At 36.1% G+C, this 23,260-nt stretch overlaps 1 protein-coding gene across 1 annotated transcript; it reads right to left on the reverse strand.

Annotated features, from left to right (window-relative positions):
* Window positions 1-3,125: 3,125 nt before the first annotated feature.
* On the reverse strand, window positions 3,126-18,307 carry LOC149167673 (alcohol dehydrogenase-like). Its single transcript, XM_089430556.1, has 7 exons — window positions 17,864-18,307; window positions 4,438-4,627; window positions 3,917-4,264; window positions 3,733-3,815; window positions 3,541-3,616; window positions 3,384-3,397; window positions 3,126-3,251 (listed from the first exon to the last, which is right to left on the reverse strand). Exons 1-7 carry the CDS (start codon window positions 18,305-18,307, stop codon window positions 3,126-3,128), a joined length of 1,281 nt encoding a protein of 426 aa, XP_089286682.1.
* Between the last annotated feature and the right edge of the window lie 4,953 nt (window positions 18,308-23,260).

The raw sequence follows: 23,260 nt of genomic DNA on the forward strand, positions 1-23,260 counted from the left end.
TTGAAGGCAAGCATTACCTTATCATGCACCTCACTAAAGATAAGGCTTCCTTGCACTCTCATACCTTTGAAATACAATTCTAAAATTTCTAGAAGATATTTTGATTATCCAATTTTAAGGTCACAACCAAGCCAGACACGACATTGGTGTATGAGACCCCCTTACTTGTGCAACAAGGGACCCACCTCCACACAGTGATTTGACCACTAAGTCAATAAAGGCATACATACTCTACCCCCTCTGGTTTTGAACCTGTGACCTCTTAGGAGGAAACGCATGCTCTTAACCATCAGGCCCACTCAAGCTAGATATAATGGATTTCTCCTTAAGGTCTATTTTAAATAATGAGCGATTACATTGGAACTAACATCATATAGGAAATAGAAACGACCCTAGAAACAATATTAAGGACTAATATCACTTCCTTGAAATAGGAATGACCCTAGAATTTCTATAATCAGAGAATCACTTGAAAATTTAAGCTAAACAATTTTAAAGTAGTTTCTTGAACACCAAGAACCAAGATCCTTATCACCCTATAACCAAGCAACCTATGCAAGATCAAATTTACAAAAAAGACCCACCACAAAACATCCATGTAGACATTTCGACTAGAGAAAACATCTATAATTCCAAAATCAGTTGAAAAGCATGATATGGGACTTTCAAATTCTAAAACCAGTTGAGAAGAATGGGATCAGACTTCCAAGATTTTATATAACGATTACATGAATAAAGGTGCTCACAAGATGAACTTAAATGTTCAAGGAGGAAATAATAGGAGAAAAGCTTCGCCAAAAATTGAAAATGATCCTTTCACTATTCTTTCCCAAGGGATTAAGCTAGTTGTTTATATAAACACTTCAGTTAATATTATTATATAGCACTTCAATTAATATTGTTTTCTCAGTGTCAAGATTAGAATAGAGAACAACCATTTTTTCTATATACAACCATGATTACAAATATCCCAAAGCTTCTATGGAAAACTTGCAAACTAGAGGTTATAAAAGGCCAACAAGGTTTGAGGACTTATAAAAGCACAAGTGCAAGAATCTTCTTATTACCTTGGAAGCTCAAGTTGGGCAGGACCAATAGGACTCACATCACCTTCCATGACATATATTATAGAATCTTCAAAGATAAACCAGTTATCCCTGATTTTGCTACATGAAATTTTTTAACTACTAACATGTCCAAAGATAATTTCGCAGCAGCTATCAATTCTAAAAACACAAATTATTTTAAAATAATGATCATTTTACCAATATGTCACAATAAGTTGCAATAAATAGCTATGGCAGAATCAGTTGAAGAGAAGGCACACAATTTTCTTTCAAACCTCTGAACTTACTCTAAGACAACAGAAATATGCAGTGTTTGATCAAACTTTGTTGTATCTAATACAAACAGAAGTTTGAAAAAAAATTCCATGCTAAAAAGGTTTTGATCAACTCTAGTCTAACTTAGTTGCCTATAAAACGCAAGATTTAGTCCAACTTAGTTGCCTCTAATTCAAGCAAATGTTGAAAACATAATTCTGAGCTAATATATTCTGACAACTCTAATTTAATTATGTTGTAGCTGTAAAATAGACCCCTATAGCCTTCCCACTCATTGTTTTAGTCTTTGGAAACCTACACAAGGCACCCTACAACCCACGGTTTTGCTACAGCAAGAGCTCCAAACTTTGTTCAAGGGTTAACACCCTTTTCTCCACCTGCGCTAGTCTCTGTGCACCTGCAACTTGAAGAGAAGGCCCTACAATAGGCCTCTCGGCCTTCAAATAGTCCTCCATGCAATGTTGCACCTGTGGCCCTAAAACCTTACCTCAGACCTGTTATCACATATAGATTTTTGTTAAAAATTATTTATATGGGGAAAAAAATTGGTGTTTAAGGTTGCAGTTGCTCTCAAGATTTTATACAGGATTATTATTATGATGGTTTTCAAATCTCCAATTATCTCCCAAGTCTACTAGTTCTCGGCCACACTCCAAATCACAACATAGATCATCAAAGAAACCACCACTTCTTTCTACCTCTCATGGTTTAGTTTATCCTGTTAACTGCAACCCAATCAAACTCTTGCATTGGGTGGGCTCTGTTGTTTCCACAATTTTGGGCTTCTGAACCAGATTCGAGGTGTTGCAAAGAAATTATATGGTGAAAGGAAGATTTCATCCGTATTCAGAGGAAATAGGAGGCTAAATCCAGGCATTACACATTATTGAGAAATATTCCACTTCTTCAAATTGGGCTAATTCTGTTTCAGGGAACTATTCATGCACTTCAGATCCTATATTGGTGCCATCACATGATCATTGTACTCTAGGTTTACAAGGAATGATTAAACATGACATTGGATGGTGGGCTAGTTTGGCAGAGGGTGCAAATGATCCATATGGCAGAACCGTCCATATTGATTCTCAACATGAGAGATTTGTTGCCAAGGGTTACAATGCAAGGCATCTGGCTACAGGAGCTCCAGGCGTTCCTTTGTTTGAAATTTTCATAACAAAAGACAGTGATCAGAAATACAAGGAGCAGGTGGTCTACTTCATGTCTACTTGCAGTGGAATGGACAATCTACAGATGCTTCCTTTTCAGTATCACCTAAAGCTACTGAAGACTCAGATACTGACACAAAAAAATTATGATGCAGATGTGGGAGATGAGGGATTGAGATGGGTTCTTAAATATCTTAAAGTTGGGATGCCTAGCCTAAAATTCAAGGTGTTGAAAGTTGTGACTCTAGAACAGGAAAACATAGATATAATCTCAGGGGTTTTTTAGCAGTTAATCCAGGATGTCAATAAAGAGAAGGATGATGAAACTTTGAATGAGATGACTTGGTAAAGAGAACGGTTTTCAAATTAGTGAGAGTGGTTTGGGAAACCATTTATTTTTCAATTATATAGAATTGAGAGAGATTCTAAGAGATTTTAGTTCGAATGGTTTGGTTAACAATTTGTTTTCTAATTATATAAAATTAAAGTTTCAATTTTTTGTAACTGTCCATTACTGATATTTATTTTAACTGTATGTTAATGATATTTATGGAATAATTGTTCCTAATGTAATAGTTGCAGCTGATAATGATTCTCCATCAATCTACATCACTATTTAAAAAGGGAAAAACACTAGTTGTTTTACCTCCCGAGTAGCCAAGAAAGACTGATACAAAACACCTGTATTTCCAATGCATTCGAAGCTATAATCCACACCTCCTTGTGTCTTCTCTGCTATTACCTGACATAAATATAAATTTCTCCTTATCGTGAACCAAAGATAAATCTGTGAACATTTTATTAAGCAAAAAAACATTTAACTTAGCTCTTGAATGCGATTTTCATGGTCTTTTGGATTAATGCATTCAATCACGCCCAAGGCTTTTGCTGCATTGGAAATGAAGTTAATTGGTGAGTTTCTACTTAATTCCCTGGTCTCGGTTATGATGATATTCAGTTTAGTTGGTTCTACATAATTAGGACTCAGAAAATGTATGGTTGTATAATCTTCATAGGAGAATCCATTTTACCTTTGATGAACTTGCTTGAATTTGTGTCAATACCAATTATCTTGGAGGCACCTCTCATTCTTGCACCTGCTGTGACCTACAGAGTGCCCATGAAAACATCATGAGTACACTTTAGAGAATATCATGAAATCTGAAATCGTTTGTAGAGAATATCACATAAAACTGAACTAGTGTCAGGACGATATTACTGACAGCAAGGCCAACGGTACCGAGGCCAAAAATGGCCACAGTTGATCCACTTTGGATGTCAGCTGTGTTGAAAACAGCTCCAACACCTGAACAATCAAAAGAGATATTGCTCATTCTAATTGTAAGTTGAATATTGTAGCTCCAATATTGAGGCTTAGATGCATAAAAAAAGTCACAATAAATATACCAATGGCTATTCCACAACCAAACAAGCATGCTTTGTCTAGTGGAGCCTTTGGATTGATTTTGGCAACACAAGCATAGTCAACAACTATGTATTCGCTAAATGTAGAAGTGGATATGAAATGGTAAATGGGCAATCTCTTGATTGAGAAACGCATCTTTCCATCGTTTCTCATCACTTTTCTTGTGAGATCGATTTTGAATTTATCACACAGATTAGTCTTCTTAGATTTACAGAACACACAATCTCCACACTCTCTTGTGAACAAGGGAATTACATGGTCTCCAACCTTAATATCTATCGCGCCTTCTCCCACGCTCTCTACTATCTTGCAATCATAAATTGTATGCTCTTATTTCGTAATTTGTTCGAAAAACATATAATCAAACTCATATTAACTGTAACTAACAAAGGTTTACCCAGCACCCTCGTGTCCAAGTATGCGAGGAAAAGTTTGCATGTTTTCATCCTGCAAACATACATAATCCGTTTGAAGTAAAATAGTTATGGCCAGCAATGAGTACCAATAACAAGCATAACAAGCTCCACAACCTCCATGGAAAATATATAGCATAACAAGCTTGAAACCACATTACTGATTACACCGCCATTCCAGAATGTAATGTTAGTATGACAGAGGGATGTGTGGGTGATTTTGATACGAACTTCCATAGCCTGTGGTCGATCTACTTGAATTTCTTCAACAACCAGTGGCTGCTTAGCTTACCATGCTACTGTAGCTGCTTATCAGGTCACAATGCATCTCTTAATGTTGCTAATTCTGAATTGAAACCTCTAGGAATATAATCTAACTACATAATTTATGCATATGCAAAACTATACCTAGGCAAGTGATAACTTCACCATGAGTACTTTTCTGAGGCAAGAGACAATCTTCGCCATTACAGCTTGTATCTAGTTTTTGAATCCGCTGGCTTAGATGGCTAACACTTTCTTTAGGCATAAGAGCATTGGAAGTAGACTCCCACATTGCAAATTCATTTCCAGGTCTAGGTGATGCCACGATGATGCCCAATTTTCACCAAAAGAAAAGCCCACGAAAAGCCTCTGAAACCATCACAGAATAGTCTCTATTAGATACTCTGACGAGGAGAAAGAGGTCTGGTGTGACTCTTATTCCTTTTTGAGTGAGAAGTTCCATGATATGATGGCCTATTTAGCTATGTAAGTACATGCATAGCCAACCTGTAGCAAGACCACAGTAAGACCAAATAAATACTTACAAGTCCTCAAACCTGTGTACAAATTTGTCATTTCATCCATGAATTTCTTGGTGATAACACCCATTACATTATCGTTGTAATGGATGCTCTCCCTTAGCTTAAGGATACATAAATAATTATGCTTGCAAGCCTTGGATGAGGACACATCCAATCTTCCATGACCAACCTACGCTCCAACTCATGGCCCATCAACTACAGTTTTCTAGGCTGCATGTGTCTGTATTTTGTCAGATAAAAATACCTATATATACATGAGAGGTGAACATACATGTTGTCCCAAAAAGGATTGGACTTGGATTTTCATCCCAAATTGAATACATACATAAATACACACATATATATACTACCAATCTTAATTAGGCACGCTGATTCCATATTTTCAAGCTAACCCAAATATGGCCTGCCAATTTCAGATTTCCAAGGTCTATTTTGTTGAAGATAATTCATAATAATAATTCCTCATCCAAGCAAGTATAAACATTGAGGAGTTGGCCCATAAGTCTATAAATGGTCATATCTAAATTCTGCACTCCAAGACTCCAAAGTAGAACAAAAACCTTCAAGATTCTCATTAGATAGGGTATGAGGATTCCATAAGGTAGAGATCAAAGATTTCACTATTCCAGCCAATCCACAATACATTGCCATAGCTCTTTTGCCCAGATCTATGCTTAACTCAAGAATGAAGTCTGAGGAAGATTGATAGAATTCTTGGGTGAGCTTAAGGAGTAATGTAACACTCCTGCAATGCTCAAGAGTCAGGGTTGACCCCTAGACCAAACTTACAGGAACATGAGTGCATTGGTGAACATTTTAGATTTCATTTTCAGATGTTCTATGAAGACTAATTATTTAGCCTTCTTATAAAACTCAGGATTCCACATATGAATCTTGTCATAAAGGTTTGGTTCTCTAAACTCAAAGTGGCATCATCAACAACATCTCCCATCAACCAATACACTCAACCATGACACTAAAATCAATACTATAGAGTCATACCCAAGAGGTAGCATTCATTCAGTGAACAAATATCAAGCAATTACAACTAATGTTCCACCTAGTTTCCAAGATTCAAGGGGATAGGGGGATGTCAGGATATGTGTGTGTGTGTTATAAACATGATTCAAATTTAAATTCAATAACGAAATATATTGATTCACACATCATAAATGATTCAATAGTAGATACTAAAGCATAAATATTAGACTAGTAAATTGAAATTACTCAAACTTAGAAATAGTAAAAGGTGATGAGTCAAAGACTTGGTCTAAGGTCATTAGTATCAAAAATCAAGACTCAAAAGTTAAAATTGAAAATGATCAATGGACAATGAACCAATGTTATCATAATTGGACCAGTCATCAAACCAGTTGACCCCAAAATTGATAATCGGAGAAAAACCAAACTAAAAGACTAGTGAACCAAAAATTACATAAATATTCATTTTTTTCAAAAAAAAAATGTAAATATTCATGTACATCAATATGAATCTAAATTGTTATACACAAATATGCAAAGTTTCTCATATATATAACAAGTAAAGGTGCATATAACCAAAATAACACTGACTGCAATCCATCTTTGAACTAGAAATGCATCAACAAAGAGGTTGTAGATGGCCTCTATAGTCCAAAAGAAACCATGCTACAACAAACACCTGCATATCATCATGCTAGAATAAATTGAATCTATGAAACAACTCCATAGACCTAGAGCCAAGTCAGCTTGTTAAGCACTGGTCAGAAAAAGCTTTGTAAAAGCACTAGAGAAAACCTATGACTATTGTGAAAAACCTAATACCACTGTTAAGACACATTACAAAGCCTGGTGTTAGAATATTCATCTGTTATAGTTGAAAAGTACATATCATACAATTCAGAATCTACCATGCCCTCCTAAATTGAATCTAGATTTTTCTTATCAATGTGCACTCTAGTAGAAGCTAGATTCTTCTTCTTGTGAAATGTTGATGCACCAACTCCTATAGTTTCTGTTGAAGCGACAATTATGCTTGGATCTTGAATATTATTCTCATATTTGTTTGGAGTGGTAGAAGTGGAGTAGGAGAGGTCACGAGGGTATTTCTTTGGCCTTCATTTAAAGCAATAGACTCTGAAATTGACACTTTACTCTTCAATTTGGGCTTCAAAGCATGAATGTTTGTATAGATCCTACAAAATAAACCATATAAATATATTTTGTTTATAACATAAGCAAATTGTATCTCTTGTAACATAATCACATCGTACCCATAAATAAGATAAATTGATAAGTGGTTGAACACATACAAGAAGAATGTGTTACAGTCCTGTTGACACTACGAATTTTCGCTATGTTAGGCCCCTATACTACTAGTGTAACCCCTTATTGTTATTAGTATAACCCACTTATTATATTGATGTACCCATGTAGTGCCCATATTGTTAGTATTGTGCCCCATAGAAGCCCACTATTGTTATTATTATGCCCTTACATTATTATTGTTATGTCGGCTCTGATTATGTTATAACCCCTTAGACTCCTATATATAGAAAGGAGGTCTTTTCATTTGTATCATCCAAGAATTGTTCATTCATGTAATGTAAAGGAGGATGCCCCCTCGAAGAGGCTGAATTCTAAGGCGTTGATCTTTCTTTTCTATCTTTTCTTGAGCTGGTTTCATAACATTTTGTATCAGAGCTTTGGATTCTAGGGTTTCGCTGCTCCAAACAGGTCATCGTGGCATTTTCGCTATAACTTTTTTCTGTGACATTTCCGAAGTCGCAAAACAAAACCCATTTGAGAAGAATTGTCGCTGAACCTTGGGTCCGAATTTCAGAGCTTTTCGCACGATATTTTCGGAGATATGATCTGAGGAAGTTGGTCTTTTTGCAGACTCCTGAATTACATTCAAAACAGGTGACCTGGGGAAAATCATCATAACTTTCTCTCTGGGGATCGGATTGAAATTTCGTAAGAAGGTACAGAAAGAGGACGGACTGTAGTTTCTTGTAGGAAGTTTTCAGATACAAAGGTTGAAACAGTGACATGTGGCACTTCATACAATTTCGCTCTTCTAAAAAGTTCTATAATCAGGTCATCTTGGGAGATTGTGCATAACTCTTTCTTAGAGAATCAAATTTGGATCAGACTGGTGGCATTGCAAAGAGGACACAGAGGGCTACTATAGTTCAGAATTTCAGAACTTAAAGATCTGAAAATACAGAGTTACAGTCGTTTCAATGTCGAGCTCCTAAAATCAAGAAAAAGCAAGATGAGGAAGTTTGATGGCAAGGATCCGGTAAATTGGATACTTCAGATGGAGCAATATTTTGATCTACATGGTGTACAACTGTTACAGAAGGTATGTATTGCATCTTCATATTTAGAACCAGATCAATTTTTATGGTATGAAGGGCTTTGTTCTCGTAAAAAACTTGTTACATGGTCAATTTTCACGGAGGAAATGATAGCACTTTATGAGGATACAAAGAGCAACACCTTCTTTAGAGCAACACCACAACAATTGGAAAGAGTAAAAGGGCTTTGTGACATAATGGAAAGAAAAATTATGGAAACCAGGAAGCATACCCCTCACAACTATAAAGATGGAAGTGTTGTTTCTCCTAGCCTTCCACAACCTACAAGGGTTACACCACAACAATTGGAAGAAAAAAGAGAAAAAGGGCTTTGTTACAATTGTGATAGAAAATGCACTAAAGGTCATAGGTGTGTTGAGAAGAAATTATTTTACATAGAATATGAAGAGGAGGAAGAAAAGGATCAAGAAACATCAAAAGAAGAGGATATACGCCAGGACACCACCCCAGAGAAAGAAGAAATGAATCAGACCATATCTTGTAAAGCATTGGCAAGAATTACCACTCCTTAAACTCTCAAGATAGAAGGACATATCAAGAAGAAAAAGGTGCAAGAAGTGAAAGATCACATCGAGAAAGAAGAAATGAATCCAACAATATCTTGTAATTCAATGGAAGAAATTACCACTCCTCAAACTATCAAGATAGAAGGACACATCAAGAAGAAAAATGTTCAAGAAGTGAAAGATCACATCGAGCATCAAGAAATGAATCCGACCATATCTTGTAAAGGACTGGAAGAAATTACCACTCCTCGAAAGATAGAAGGACATATCAAAAAGAAGAAGGGTCAAGTAGAGAAAGATCACATCGAGCATCAACAGCAAGTTCTCCAACTTTTAAAGGATAACGCCACTTCGGTGCAAAATCAAACGAAACAACAGGTAGATCAACATCGTAGTGCAAAATGTTTTGATATAGGTGATTGGGTATTTTTACTGCTACATCTCAAGCAAGCTATTTATGAGAAGGAAATGTTGGCAATACTACATGCACTCAAAAAATGGCGACCTTACCGAATGGGAAGACTCTTCAAGGATGAGGATGTGGAAGCATTGTTTTGTGCTATTTATATTATCCAACCAGATTGGATAAATGAAGCAAGGGATGAATGGAAGAAGGACGAAGAAGTATGGCCACTTATTCAAAAGTTGCAAAAGATCCCAATTCAAGCAATATTGCCAGAAATTGAAGAGGAAGGAAAAATCATATTGGAACCTGGAGCTGTCACAGAAACAAGAACCCGACAGCTATGAAATCGATCAATTTCAGAGTATCTCATCAAGTGGAAAAACTTACCCGCTGAATATTCCACATTGGAGGACAATAATTTTATACAGAAGCATCAAGAACTACTCAAGCGTTGAGGACAACGCTTTTTGAAGGAGAGGGGCATGTTAGGCCCCTATACTACTAGTGTAACCCCTTATTGTTATTAGTATAACCCACTTATTATATTGATGTACCCATGTAGTGCCCATATTGTTACTATTGTGCCCCATAGAAGCCCACTATTGTTATTATTATGCCCTTACATTATTATTGTTATGTCGGCTCTGATTATGTTATAACCCCTTAGACTCCTATATATAGAAAGGAGGTCTTTTCATTTGTATCATCCAAGAATTGTTCATTCATGTAATGTAAAGGAGGATGCCCCCTCGAAGAGGCTGAATTCTAAGGCGTTGATCTTTCTTTTCTATCTTTTCTTGAGCTGGTTTCATAACAAATAGACTCTGAAATTGACACTTTACTCTTCAATTTGGGCTTCAAAGCATGAATGTTTGTATAGATCCTACAAAATAAACCATATAAATATATTTTGTTTATAACATAAGCAAATTGTATCTCTTGTAACATAGTCACATCGTACCCATAAATAAGATAAATTGATAAGTGGTTGAACACATACAAGAAGAATGTGTTACAGTCCTGTTGACACTACGAATTTTCGCTATGCCAACAAAGGGAACCAACCCGATCGCAGACCCCAATTAGATCCGCTTTCATTTTGGGTGGCTAGTTCCAATGGGTTTTAAAGGATCCCGTAAACTGTTATGGGTGTTGAAAGATTGCTTCCTAGAAGAAGACTTCAATTAAATCAACAAAAGAAACAACTAACCTATATGCACCATGCTCTACCTATACTGATTCTACCTACTTGTGTTAATCTTAACTACTCTAACCTATCCTGCAAGAGCCTAATTAAAAGAGATTAAACATCATATATGGATTCCAGGTCCCAATGAATCAATTACTAGGTTCATCGATGAACAAGGTTGTATTTAAGCTTAATTGCAGTCTAACCATTCGTAAAGGAATACACATTCATTTTCCTACAAATCAAACTTGCAACTGATGTTTAATATGGTTTCAAATAGGAGTATGCTCATGAATTAACCATGATAATGAATTATATTCGGATAACCAAGACTAGTCATAAACTGTTTGTCATTACTGTGCACAAAACAAAACATATATCCTCATGCCAGCGACAATACTCTCATTCTTAACATAAAAACTGAAACTGCGAAAGGCTTCTTCTTGACCGAAACAGTCTTCTTTATTAGCATAATAAAATCGACCCCTCTTCTGCCAAAAAAAAGTCCCTTACCCATATCCAGAGGTAATACTTATGCAGCAAGACAACTGACCCTCGGTCTTCCATGACTTTCCACCTTCCTGTTCTTTTCAATATACAAATTAAAATATACAAACATAGAACGGTCAATGAAACCATTGACACGTTGAGGCCACATTTGCTAGATCATTTTATTTCCTAGAGGAAATGAATGGATGCCAATGGAAAGAAGAATGATTGCAAGCCATCTCTTCGCATCTGTATCGACTGAACATTATTCCCTATTGTTTCCTGAAGGCAAATGAAGACATTGCGCTCATCATCGAACATCTGGCATGATTTAAGGTGTATCTCGAGGTAACAACAGCTTGATGGATCTGCGCTATCAAGAGGACCTCCACTTAACATAGAGTGTTCCTATATTATGCATTGTGGTGGTTCCATATCCCTTTCTTGCAGAGTATGTCTTTGCAATATCAACATCGGTGGTGTAGAGGTGTCATCTAGAGTCCCCAAAGCGACATAAGAACTCTTATACCAACATCTGTTCTGCTTCCTGTCTTCTCAGAATTTTAGGACATCCTACCCCATTCTATCCCAAAGCCACGACACATGGCAACGAAAATCCAGCTGGTAGAGGTATCATGTGGACTAGGCATGTTGTTCCTACGATGATCATTCAAAGGCTGCGTTACTTTCTCGAATTTTATTACCACCTCACGATCCCTTTGCATCTTTCGTTGCAGCCCTTCATGATGCTTATGCATCAGCTCGCTGACCTTGCTTTTCTTCTCTTGGTCCTTGCTTGCATGAATGATCAACATTAGCTATGATTATGAGAGATATGACAGAAACACCTAAAACAAACCTTACCTTCATAAAAACTTTCATAAAGAGACAAACTCTGCAACTAGGGGTTATATGAGTCCTTCCGGCTCTAAATCTCAAGAGGGAACGATGATTTTTTGGGGACTGATGATTAAAAATGGATTGCAACCATAATTAATAAACCATTGAATCGTTCAGCTTTGAGGACATAATTCCATCTGACAACTACGGTTATCATTCGAAGAGACGAAAGATCAAACTTCTCAAGGGACCCATTCAAATTTGCCCCCAGAGCAGGTTTTAATAGGGTGGTGGTTGTGGCCACAACAAACTCTAAAAGTGTTGTTCCCTGGAGGGAACAGCGAAAACTCAAAAAAAAGACTCAAAAAAGTGTTGTTCCCTTGAGGGAACAACAAAAAACACTCCAAAAAGGTGATGTTCCCTTTAGGGAACAGCAGTTGTTCCCTGGAGGGAACAGCAAAAACACTTGAAAAAATATTATTCTCTTTAGGGAACAGCAGTAGTTACTCTGTAAAACAAATCCACGAAAAAAAATAAGAAAGAAAAATATATGTCACCTACGGGGGAGCAGTGGTCGACCATAATAACCAGCAGTGTTTTAATCACAACTCCTTTGTTTTTGGTCCAATTTGAGTGATTCAAAATCCAAATGAGAGCTAATTCAAAGTTATATCACCAAGAAAAATGTTTTGAAAATTCCATGATATGATATGTTAATTTTACTTAGAACAACCTGCATAACAAAATCATTTTCGATTTCCACACTTAGAACAACAGAGGATATTTTAAGCATAGCTTTTTCGTTTGATGACGGATTCGAATGACTCAAATTGGAAATGAAATTAGATTCATTTATTTATCTCCAATAGAAACAGCTTTTGAAAACAAAAAGAATTTATAGGGTGGTGCGTGTGGCCACAACAAGTCCAAAGGTTAGATTCTAATCCTTTTGGACAACAGAATACTATAAAATACCTTTGCTAGCCATGGGCTTGTTGGGCTTCGCCACCCTATTTTCGATTCCAATTTTGGTTTGCTGAAAATACAAACACAAATCATTCAGTAACTATTGAACAATCAAACCCCTCCAAAATTGATAAGGAAGCCATAACTGAGCGTGATCCTGACCTTAAACATAAATTCAAGAATTCTAAAATCTTACCAACCATATTGGAGATTCTGGGATAATGGAGAGACCAATAAGCAATAGAAAACTGGGAACTAGCTCTACAACACCTCCCGTTGACAACCTGCCTCACTCAACAATGCATATTTTTTTCTTCTAGTTATGTTCCCGGGAGAGATCATAGGTATATTCTATATGAATGTTTGTGAAAAGTGGCCACCAAGTGGCCTTATTTTCCTTTTTGGAGGTGATATGTCATGCTATAAGCACTTTGCTATGTATTTTCCTTTTCCAAACCATGAAATAGAAACGTATCCATTCTTTCTTTGGAAAAATAAAATCAATTAAAATTTGAATACCATTCACCCTATCAAATTCTTTTCAATCCAAAAGTTGCAAAAAATCAGATACGATTCACCTTAAAATAGCCCTTGGATCATACACACACATTGCAAGGTCCATTAAACACATGTATATCAATGTAGGCAAAAATAAGAAAGCAAAGTGCCATCACCCAAACAATCTACCAGAAGCACATATCTCAATAAAGTTGCAAATAATTTAAAAACAAACTACCATCACATGTCCAAAATTCTTTACATATATTAATTAATGTTAATGTCATTTAGTGAAAGAACTGAAAGGAAATGCCCAAAATATGATTGAGGACTCAATTGACAATAATAACCAAATGCAATTTAACTGTTATAGACCCCATGCGGATGACCAAAACATAATTACTTCCAAAAAGACTCTGATGGCACATTTGAACTACAAACTCTGATTTATATGTCCAATTTAAAAAATAGGAAAGCCAACTACCACATAAACATTCAAAATAAAATGCACTTCATGTGCTAGATGTTGCTATGGTGTAAATTTGTTGACTTGAGTGAGCAAAAACCATCATGACTAAAGCTTGTGCCATTAGATCCTTGATATCCTTTCTAGCAAGCGAACCATTAATCTAAAAATTCAAGGAAAATGTTAACATTAGTGAGAAGAACCACATACTTATCCACAAAACATATTCATGAAAAAGGAACCACCTCTTCTTGTTTTTCATGATTAAATGGACCAACTTCAGAGGGACCAAATTAACATTTGAATGAAACACAACTACAAAAGGATGAATGACTAGTGAAAGAAACTTACACCAAAAAGTAGGTAGCAAAAAAAGGTTGAGTTATCCCGAACCACGTCCCGAACATTCACCATTTGAACTATTCACTAGACCTAAAACCAAAAAGTACAAAATTAACATCAGATTCATACGAACAAATCAACAAAAATACAACCAATAATTATTTATAAATGATCCAACATATGGAAATACATAAGGAAAGAGAAAGTAGAATGTTTTGAAAATCTACCTTGTTCAAATTTTTCACAAAATCTGAAAAAGCTTTGTAATCACATTCTTCTAATTTGTATGTATCATTCCTAGCATTGTATGATAAGTTTGTGATTGCTATAACAGATTCAAGTTGTACAAATGCATGATCTGTCAAATCATAATTATACATGTGTTTCCCCTTTATTCTACTATACCAACATAATTGAAGCTCGATGCCTTCTAATCTATCCAAAAGGTCAATGTCATTATGGTAATCAAACACCCTATTACCATCTTTCTTCCTTATTCTTTGAACCCTTCCAATGTACCACGTTCCACAAGAAACACCTTGTTTTGTACTTCGAGGAACACCTTTTCTTGCAGTACGTTTAGTGGGGGGAATTGAGTTGCTTTCAAACAACACCCCACAATCTGATCCAATTCCAAAGCCAATTGAAACACCCTTTTGTGGAGCCTTCCCATCTCGCCTAAAGTAGACCCCATTTCTCACTTTTGTCAACCTATCTTTCGATAATGTCAGATTTCCATTCAACTAACTAACCAAACATGCTTTAAACATATCCTTACCATCAAGATCCACAACTGGCTTTATCGTTTTGCTTCCATTTTCATCAATGGAATCTAAAATTTCATCCAACTCGTGTCTCCACTCACTTTCCATTATTTGAAATTCACTTTCATTCTGTACCAATGATGATGAATATTGGAATATAGAGTTGGAACAACTCAGTGGAGAAGCATCAACTACTTCATCCACAATTTGGAATGTTGGATAATTTTGTTCCTCTGTCCATGGTTTAACCCACCAAGAATATTGAGTGTAATTTTCTGGTTGCATTCCAAGAGTTGATAAAATGTCTTGTGCATCCTTCAATCCAATCTTAAGGGCTTCTACAATTTTAGCGTTTGTGGATATTGAATCATATTGCAACAATATATCAATGTTTTGTATTGTTTCTTGGTGCAATCTATTCCAAATGCTTTCTTGCTTCTTATGAGATTTATTAAAATGAAGCCCTTGGGGATTTGATTCTTCTTCAGCAACTCTATTAAGGGTTCCAACAGCATGAAGCAAGTCAGTGAAATCATAGGCCCTCTCCACTCCAACCATCCCACCAACTTTACTAAAGAAGTTCACATGGAAAGTTAGAGTAATGATCTCGAAACAATCTCATCAACAAAACTGCAAAATGGCAAGAAATTTTCACATCTTGATATGCTTCTCTACTGATGAAATTTATGTTGACATTAGTATGAGATTGTTTTTGTACCCAACATAACCATAATGTGAAGAAATGATGAACTCGTGAAGCATTTCGCACCCTTTCCCAAAGGCTCAAACTATGAGACATAAAGATGTCAATGTAGTCAGCAACAATCATTAGATAATTATCTGTAGCTAGTGTCCTCTCTAACTTTCCACTTGGTGTACTTCTCAACTCTTTCAAACACCTCTGAACATGCCTTGAAGCAATGCGTTGTGCGGATCCCCAATTTTGTCGATCCATCCTCTCTATATCTTCACCCTTAAGCTTGTGATCATCCACTTTAAAAGTGTGATAAACCATTCTGACATGACCAAAACTTATGTAATCATTTCCTAAAACCAATTCTCGTCGACCGCTAAACAAAGGATTCACTAGCTTTTTGCCATTGTGGATGTAATCTTGGTCATGCAATCTTGTTACATTGCAACCATTGTACAACCCGATTAGCCTCCACCCTTCCCAAGGAATTTGATATCAAAGACCTGATGTTGAAGAATAATCCTTCAACATAAGTTGTCTTCTTCTGCTATCCCCATCCGAGGAATGACCAACAATAGGTCCCAAATTATTTTCCACATGTTTCTTCCACATAGATTCTACCTTTTCCCATTGTTGATAAACAAAATTTGCATTGAACCTATTGCATGTTGGATGAACAACCACAACCAAACGAGGAATACTTTCATGTAAAGGTTTTGCAATAATAACACGTGCATGATGGCCAATAACATTGTTCTTAAAGAATCTATTATAATCTCATAGCCTACAGCTCCGTCACCAACTCTCACCAAGAAATGTGATTGGAATTGATGTTCTTCTTTTGTACCACAAAACCCCACCAGCGTATCACTTTTTGCTACCCACCTAACATATTTTTTCACCACTATTTCATCTTCAGTGAGCAACACAGGAATTGGGCCATCTATACCATGCTTGGCTTTATAAGAAGCATAAACTTTTCCGACCACCTCAAAAATATGCTCGTGCTCCCCTGGGATATATGCTAATGACTTTCTAACTTGCCTTAAATTCGTAGATATTGAAGGACCATCTAGATTCAAGCTAATAAAGCTATGTAATCTAGGGCCTCCCCATAACTTGATCATCTCATAAAGGGATTTTGTGGATGTACTATACCTTCTCCCTGCTTTTGCATGCATCAAGTTATGAAAAATATCCTTGACAAATTCCCAAACTGCATCTTTACCTTGTAATTTTCCTTGCTTATGTGCCTCACACACATCCTTGCAAAACCTAAAGACATCCTTCCTTTCTGTTGATTCAAACAACTTTTCCTTTAGGGATCTCATTCTAATAGAGAGTGTAGCAACCTTTGTCCTCTCCCACCAAAGAGATCGCATTGTTGATCTATGGTTAGCATTTGTAACCCTTGCAGCATTCTTCAATTCATTGTGAGTCAAATAGTCGAGTCTTCTACCTTTTCCTATATCTCGTTCACTTCTTTTATTGGTGCACATTGATTCACAATATAATCGCATCCTGAAGTCATCACATTCTGGAACCAACTTACAAAATTTGCATGTTAATGAATCAAATGGGATCCCTATTTCAGAAGCCCTCTGGCAATGAATATGCCTATATGTACCATCAATACGACATTCAATACCCTCATAACATAACATGATCTTGGTATGCTTCTCTATGGCCCATAATTTTCCACCCCTTTGATCATCCATTAGGACCTTTGTTTCCAATCTCTCCCCATTTCTATCAATATAAGGATACCAATACCCCCAACATTGTAGTAACAAGGGAGATAATTGAGTTGTAATAAGATGACAACAAACAAATAAATTTGAAGTAAGATAAATAAAATAATATAAAAATTCATATTCAAGTTTAGTATAAGTTGTTAATTAACATACATGAAGTAGAAGGATCTACACTTATAGAACCCCTATGTAATACTAATGGTGACAATGGGACCAAGAACCTAGTCAAACTTTGTTGGGACTTATTATTGGTAGGCTTTTTGGATCTCCCAACTGTGCCACTCCTCAACCCAATCTCCTCATGTGAACCCTCATTTGTATTAGTAGCGGTGTGCTTCCTTGATTTCATGTGTTCATTTAGAGAACTAACAATATTACCACTTGCCGGCACTAGACATAACCATTTATTGCATCGTGTACATTCCACTCTCACTTTTTTCATGCCCTTATAGTCTGCAAGTGTTGCTTCCACCACCTTGAACAAATTAGGCTCTTGTGTCTTGTTGAAATCATCTAGAAGTTTGATTGCTTGATCAATATGAAATTGATCTCCAACCATCACTGTCTGTTGTACTTCGTTACATGAAGAAATTTCACTACCACTTGGAATTGATAGGCATTGTTGATCGGCCCCTGTTTTCATATGATGGTTTTTGAAGTTGCGTGTTGTTCGTGCTGCCAAGGATACATCACGTGTTCCATAATCAATGCCACAAATTTCACAATGGATCTTTATTTTAGATTCTCCCTTTTCTGAATATACTTTAAGAGTAATTTTCTCATTGACAAACTCTTTCATTAAACTTTTAACTTTTTTTTCCCAAGATGCCAATACACTAGGATCAACAAATATGGCTTGTTCCACTGACAAAGACATATTTTCAACTCTTGGTTGTTTATGCATAGGTCCCTCCACATTCACTTCAATGTTTTCAAAGATTGGTATTGTTTTCACTACATTTGAACATTGTTCTTCCACATCAAATGTGCCTAGTTTGCTCTTGATGCCTACAAGTGTTGTACAAACTTTCCATTTTTTATCTTTCTTTAGATTTAAACCTGTTCCATCCAGGATAAAATCAAAAGGGTATCCAATGATTTCATCATCCACAATTTCATCACGAATTTCAGAAAATGTACAACCTTCTCGACACTTGACCACGCATAAATAAATGAAAAAGTAAGTAAACTTCCACAAGCATATTGGTTATTATAAAAAAAATAGCAAGGAAGCAAAGTATGAAATTTCAATTCAAAGCTCCAAAAAACATGAAGAAATATTACTATTTGGATGAAGCACTTTGATTCAAAATTTACTATTGGTGGATTCCTCAAATGGAACTAAAACCAGAAATAAAACATATTACTAAAACAAATTTGAGAGTTGATTTATTGTTGCACCAGAACTCGGAAAAACATTGTACAACTATTTTTAATTCATAATCTTAACATGATTTGTAACCAAAATTTCAAATGTTTTTCTAAAAATGCCCATTATTAAGTTAGATAGGCCAAACATCTATGCATCTTGAAATTGTTTCAACCATGTAAATACCTGTTAAAATTGACAACTAGGGCCAAATTCCACTTTGGACAACTCCTATGGGGAAAATTATTGTAGCATTATTGCAGCTCCTATGGAAACCAAGTCTTAGCCAGCCATGATGTTCAGAGAACTATTTGGAGGAAGTTTAACTCCTATGGTGTACTGAACATTTTCGACATATTTCAGAATTTGTATCAAGAAAAAAGAATTTTTGAAAATTTGATGATATACTTTGGATTTCTAAAATATTTCAAAATCCAAATTTGAAAAAGAGAATTTTTGAAAATTTGATGGTGTAATTGAAAGTTCTCAAATATTTCAGAATCTGCACTTGCTAAGATAAATGCCTTCTCCAAAATTTAAAACTATATTTGGAGCGGCTGACATTTCTTTGAAACAAGAACAAGCCTGTGGTTGATGCCAGGTAACTAAAGGGAGTAGGAATTTGCTTTGCATCTTCTTGATAAAATTTCATGAAGGGAAGGGATAGACGGGTGCTCTCCGATTTTCCTGAGTGGGTGGAGTATGCCCAACAATCCCGATTGTTGTCCACATCACCTGCGATCAACCATGGAATTTTGTTCCATTCCTCGTGGAGGGTGCCCAGTTTCCAAATATATTCTGTTGGTACACATGTCAACATCTCTTCAATCAAATAGTCTGGAAACTCAAAAACTTGTGAGAGAGCCTCCACCATTTTCAAAGTTCAAAAGTGAAGGTGTATGAGATAAATGTGCCTGAAATTTTATATTAAAGACATTCAGTTGCTGCTCTGTTCTTGGACTCTACAAAATGTTTAATTTTTACAGAGTCCTTGAGATTATGTTGGATAAGAAAAGTGTCGGGCAGGCATAAATGGAAGGATAAGCCTTAACCAGATACAAAGATTCAAATATAACATAATATTATGTGACTTTTAGTTTTTGAATTTTATTTTTTAAAGAGGCCTCTGGGATTCACAAAGACTATTCAAGTTCATTTATCACTTTTCATATTCCTTGCAGATGAATAATGTAAATTTTCCATAATGTTTAAATATCAAGTTTCAAACCTTTTTTCTTTTAAGGTGTATGAGAGTGAAAAAACAGAGCTGAAACATGTAAGTAGATAGTATCCAATAGTTAAATATACTCTAGGAATAAGTATAAGTATATGACATGTCAAAGTATTTAAAGCCGATGTCACAATAATATTTTAAACATAATTCAAGTCTAAATCTTGAACTAAATATAATAATTGTGCTATGAATTTCACCCCACAGCTAGAAACAGAGCACGAGGAATTAGAGGTTAACTATGACCTATTGAAGGAATCAGAGTAGCGCAGCGAAAGCGAGGATTAAAGACCTATAATTCTAAAGTATCAAAGAAATATTTGAAGAGCCATGAGAGAGGATTTATTAAAATTCCAGCAAATTATTTCTAGCAGTCATTACAGGTACCAGAATTCTAGCAAGGATAGAGACTTATCTTAGAAGTAAAGGCTTGGAGAGAGCTGTCAAGGGTTGAAAAGAGCCCTCATTTGACATCATATACTTAGGGTTTGAAATCAATGAATAATGAATGGGTGCTAAACCAATCACCATACATACGTTAAAAGTGCTCAGCGAGGCAGAATTGTTTACATTGATACAATTATCTAAAAATAAAATAGATCGCCCCAAAATTGCATTGTTGAAACACTTTCATTAGATATTTTTATCACATAAACCCTCATTGTTTGTCATAAATTCCTAAAGATCAAGAAAATATTTCATGTTACTAAGAGGGAGACTACTATCACCTAACCCTCTCTCCTTTACACTTTAAGCTGCCTCTCCCCTGCTCAAGGGAGGCTTCCCTGGGATAAAATTGTTGAGATTTTAGGCCATGAGAGGAAAAGTGATATGAAGAGTAAATTCCAACCAAAGAGTTTTTCAAAGAATTAAGAAAATAAAATAGGTGGAAGAATCAAAAGCTAATGTCTTTCTATTGGGCAGTGAAGTTTGCTACAATACCTTCCCTAGATAGTGCTAATGACAATGGCTCATGATAAGAGATCCCATAGAGCTCCCAACACAGTGACCAATAGGAGATGCATTAGATGAAATAGCTTCCCTTGAGATAGAGGAGGATGAAGGTGAATCATAAAGAGAGCCCGGTATATTCCTCTGCGAAAAAATAGACCTAATTAGGTGCAAAATCCTAGACCCAGACGATGGTAGAGCAGGATGATGCAACTGCTGTTGAAAATGATGATTGTGACTAGAACTGAAGCTCGAACAAAATTCTACGGGAAAATCAAAAGAAACCCATTGTGATGTTCCTCCAGCCTAGGGTTCATAATGTTGGTGTTCAACAAAATGGCTACTACTCTCTCTCTCTCTGGGTGAGCATATTTCTCTTGGATGTTGAGTGTTGTTGTTTCAACTATTGGGACAATGTTATCTCCTTGGACCTATGCTGTGTAAATTCTCTGGCAACTGTGATTTTCTCTTGCTTATCTTTACATTCTCCCTTTGCTGGTGTCTGTGAGCAAAACCCAAGTTGGTGTGCCACTACCATCCCACAAAAACCAATAAAATTAGCATATATAAATCATACATACTAAACTATTTAGTAGCAAGGCAGAGAAACAAATGGAATACATAGAACCATACATGTCAAAGCAAAGATGTCCATTGTCGCCCAGGTCCCATACTCTTTCAACTTTATATTGACGATTTAGAAGATCTCATTTCAAAGTGATACAGGTGGTTTCCTTCTCTATGGTATTTCCAACTGGGATGTAAGATCACCTCACTTCTCTAGGTGCAATTATGGTTGAAGTTTCCATCCACAATTTATTAAAGGAATATCTTATACATCGCTCAAGGTAGTTGTAGGTTACACTATAAATATTTCACCTTTGTAATGAAATTTTCATGGAAGTATGAGAGATTATAGAATAGGAGTTTCATGTGATGAGTTTATACACATCTTGAGTTTCTGGGCATATTTTATTTTCGTGTATCATAGAACAATAGGTTGTCACACAAAAACTTGTCCTCCTAGCTATAGCAAGGAGCTTCCATAGTTTGAGGGGAACTCTTTTTCTACTGCCCCACATGTCCTAGAATTTATGAAGCATATATGAGAATTGATGGAAAGACATGAAGATTCCATGATAAGGTTATTTATGCTTTCTTTAGGACAAGGGCGTGGTGGCTAGCTGAAGCATTCTTGTAGCCCAAACAGCGTATATTCTCTCAAATCTCTAGTTGAAATCTTCTTCAAACATTGCCACCCAAGGTTCAGAAATTTGATGGTACATATCAAGAGTTGTTGACAACCCTACAAGAGGAAGGCCTCCTTGGTATTTTTGAAGGAAATGATAACATCGTTGGGGATGAAAGTGGAGCATCTATGGAAGAGGGATTATGCTCAAAATTTGAATATGAAAACACTAGATATTTGTAACACGAACAACCTTGCGGCAGCAATGACAGGAAGGAGGGACATCTTAGCATCTAAAGTGATTGCTTAACACATAAATGAGTACCAACATGAAAAATGTGATGGCATTATTACACCACCTTCAAATGATACATGTGTCACTCTTTCTAGTGAGGAATGGCATCAGGTTGGTGATGTTTTTCTTGGCTGGCCCCATAGGAAACAGTGTTGCAGATACAAAGAAGAAAGTAGTAGCAGTTTTGAGATGAATTTGGCATGGGATTTATGCTCACAAATAAAAACAAGAACACTCCCTTCTCTTATGGCTTATGTACATAATAATGAAAACATAAGTCTGGACACTCATAATGATCCTCTCATCAGTATGGATCAATCATCAAACAATATATTTTGGGTTGGGTAGAGGCAAGTCCTATACACTACTTGCATGGACCATCGATGTCTAGTGATCACGAAGGAGAGGGTAAGTTTGATTCTGAGCCCTTCACAAGCATCCGTCATGAGGGTTTTGAGACTGTGTCATGTTATAAAAGTGTTGGAATAACCTCCCTAGACTTGTCACAAGAATTGAGGATAGAATATCCCTCCGAGGATGAGAGACTTTGCTCCAAATATGACAGCAATAAGGATTTTGCACCAAACATTGGCATTTCTGATAATGAGTATCAACATTACACAAGTTATGAAATCCTCAATGATGAATTTTTTGCTCTAGAGGAACACAAGTATTTTTGTTTTGTACACCAATTTCCCCAAGTCTTGAACAATGAAAAGTAGAAATCAACAGAGTCCTCTTATCTCTACAATCAAGACTGCAAACCTTCTTTATTAGAGCAAAGGTGTAAGGACC

Source organism: Pinus tabuliformis, chromosome 5_1 (genome assembly GCF_031772625.1).
Source record: "Pinus tabuliformis cultivar Carrire ecotype Pingquan chromosome 5_1, CPIR1, whole genome shotgun sequence".
Classification (NCBI taxonomy): domain Eukaryota; kingdom Viridiplantae; phylum Streptophyta; class Pinopsida; order Pinales; family Pinaceae; genus Pinus; species Pinus tabuliformis.

Bases quoted from the DNA above. Each gene is read 5' to 3' on its own strand.
- LOC149167673 (XM_089430556.1), bottom strand. From the start codon at position 18,307: ATGTCTTTGTCAGTGGAACAAGCCATATTTGTTGATCCTAGTGTATTG. The intron at 4,628-17,863 runs GTGAGAGTGGAA...TAAGCTAAGCAG, and splicing joins ACTATAAGGGCATGAAAAAA to CCACTGGTTGTTGAAGAAAT. The intron at 4,265-4,437 runs GTACTCATTGCT...TTACGAAATAAG, and splicing joins GCTTGTTATGCTTGTTATTG to AGCATACAATTTATGATTGC.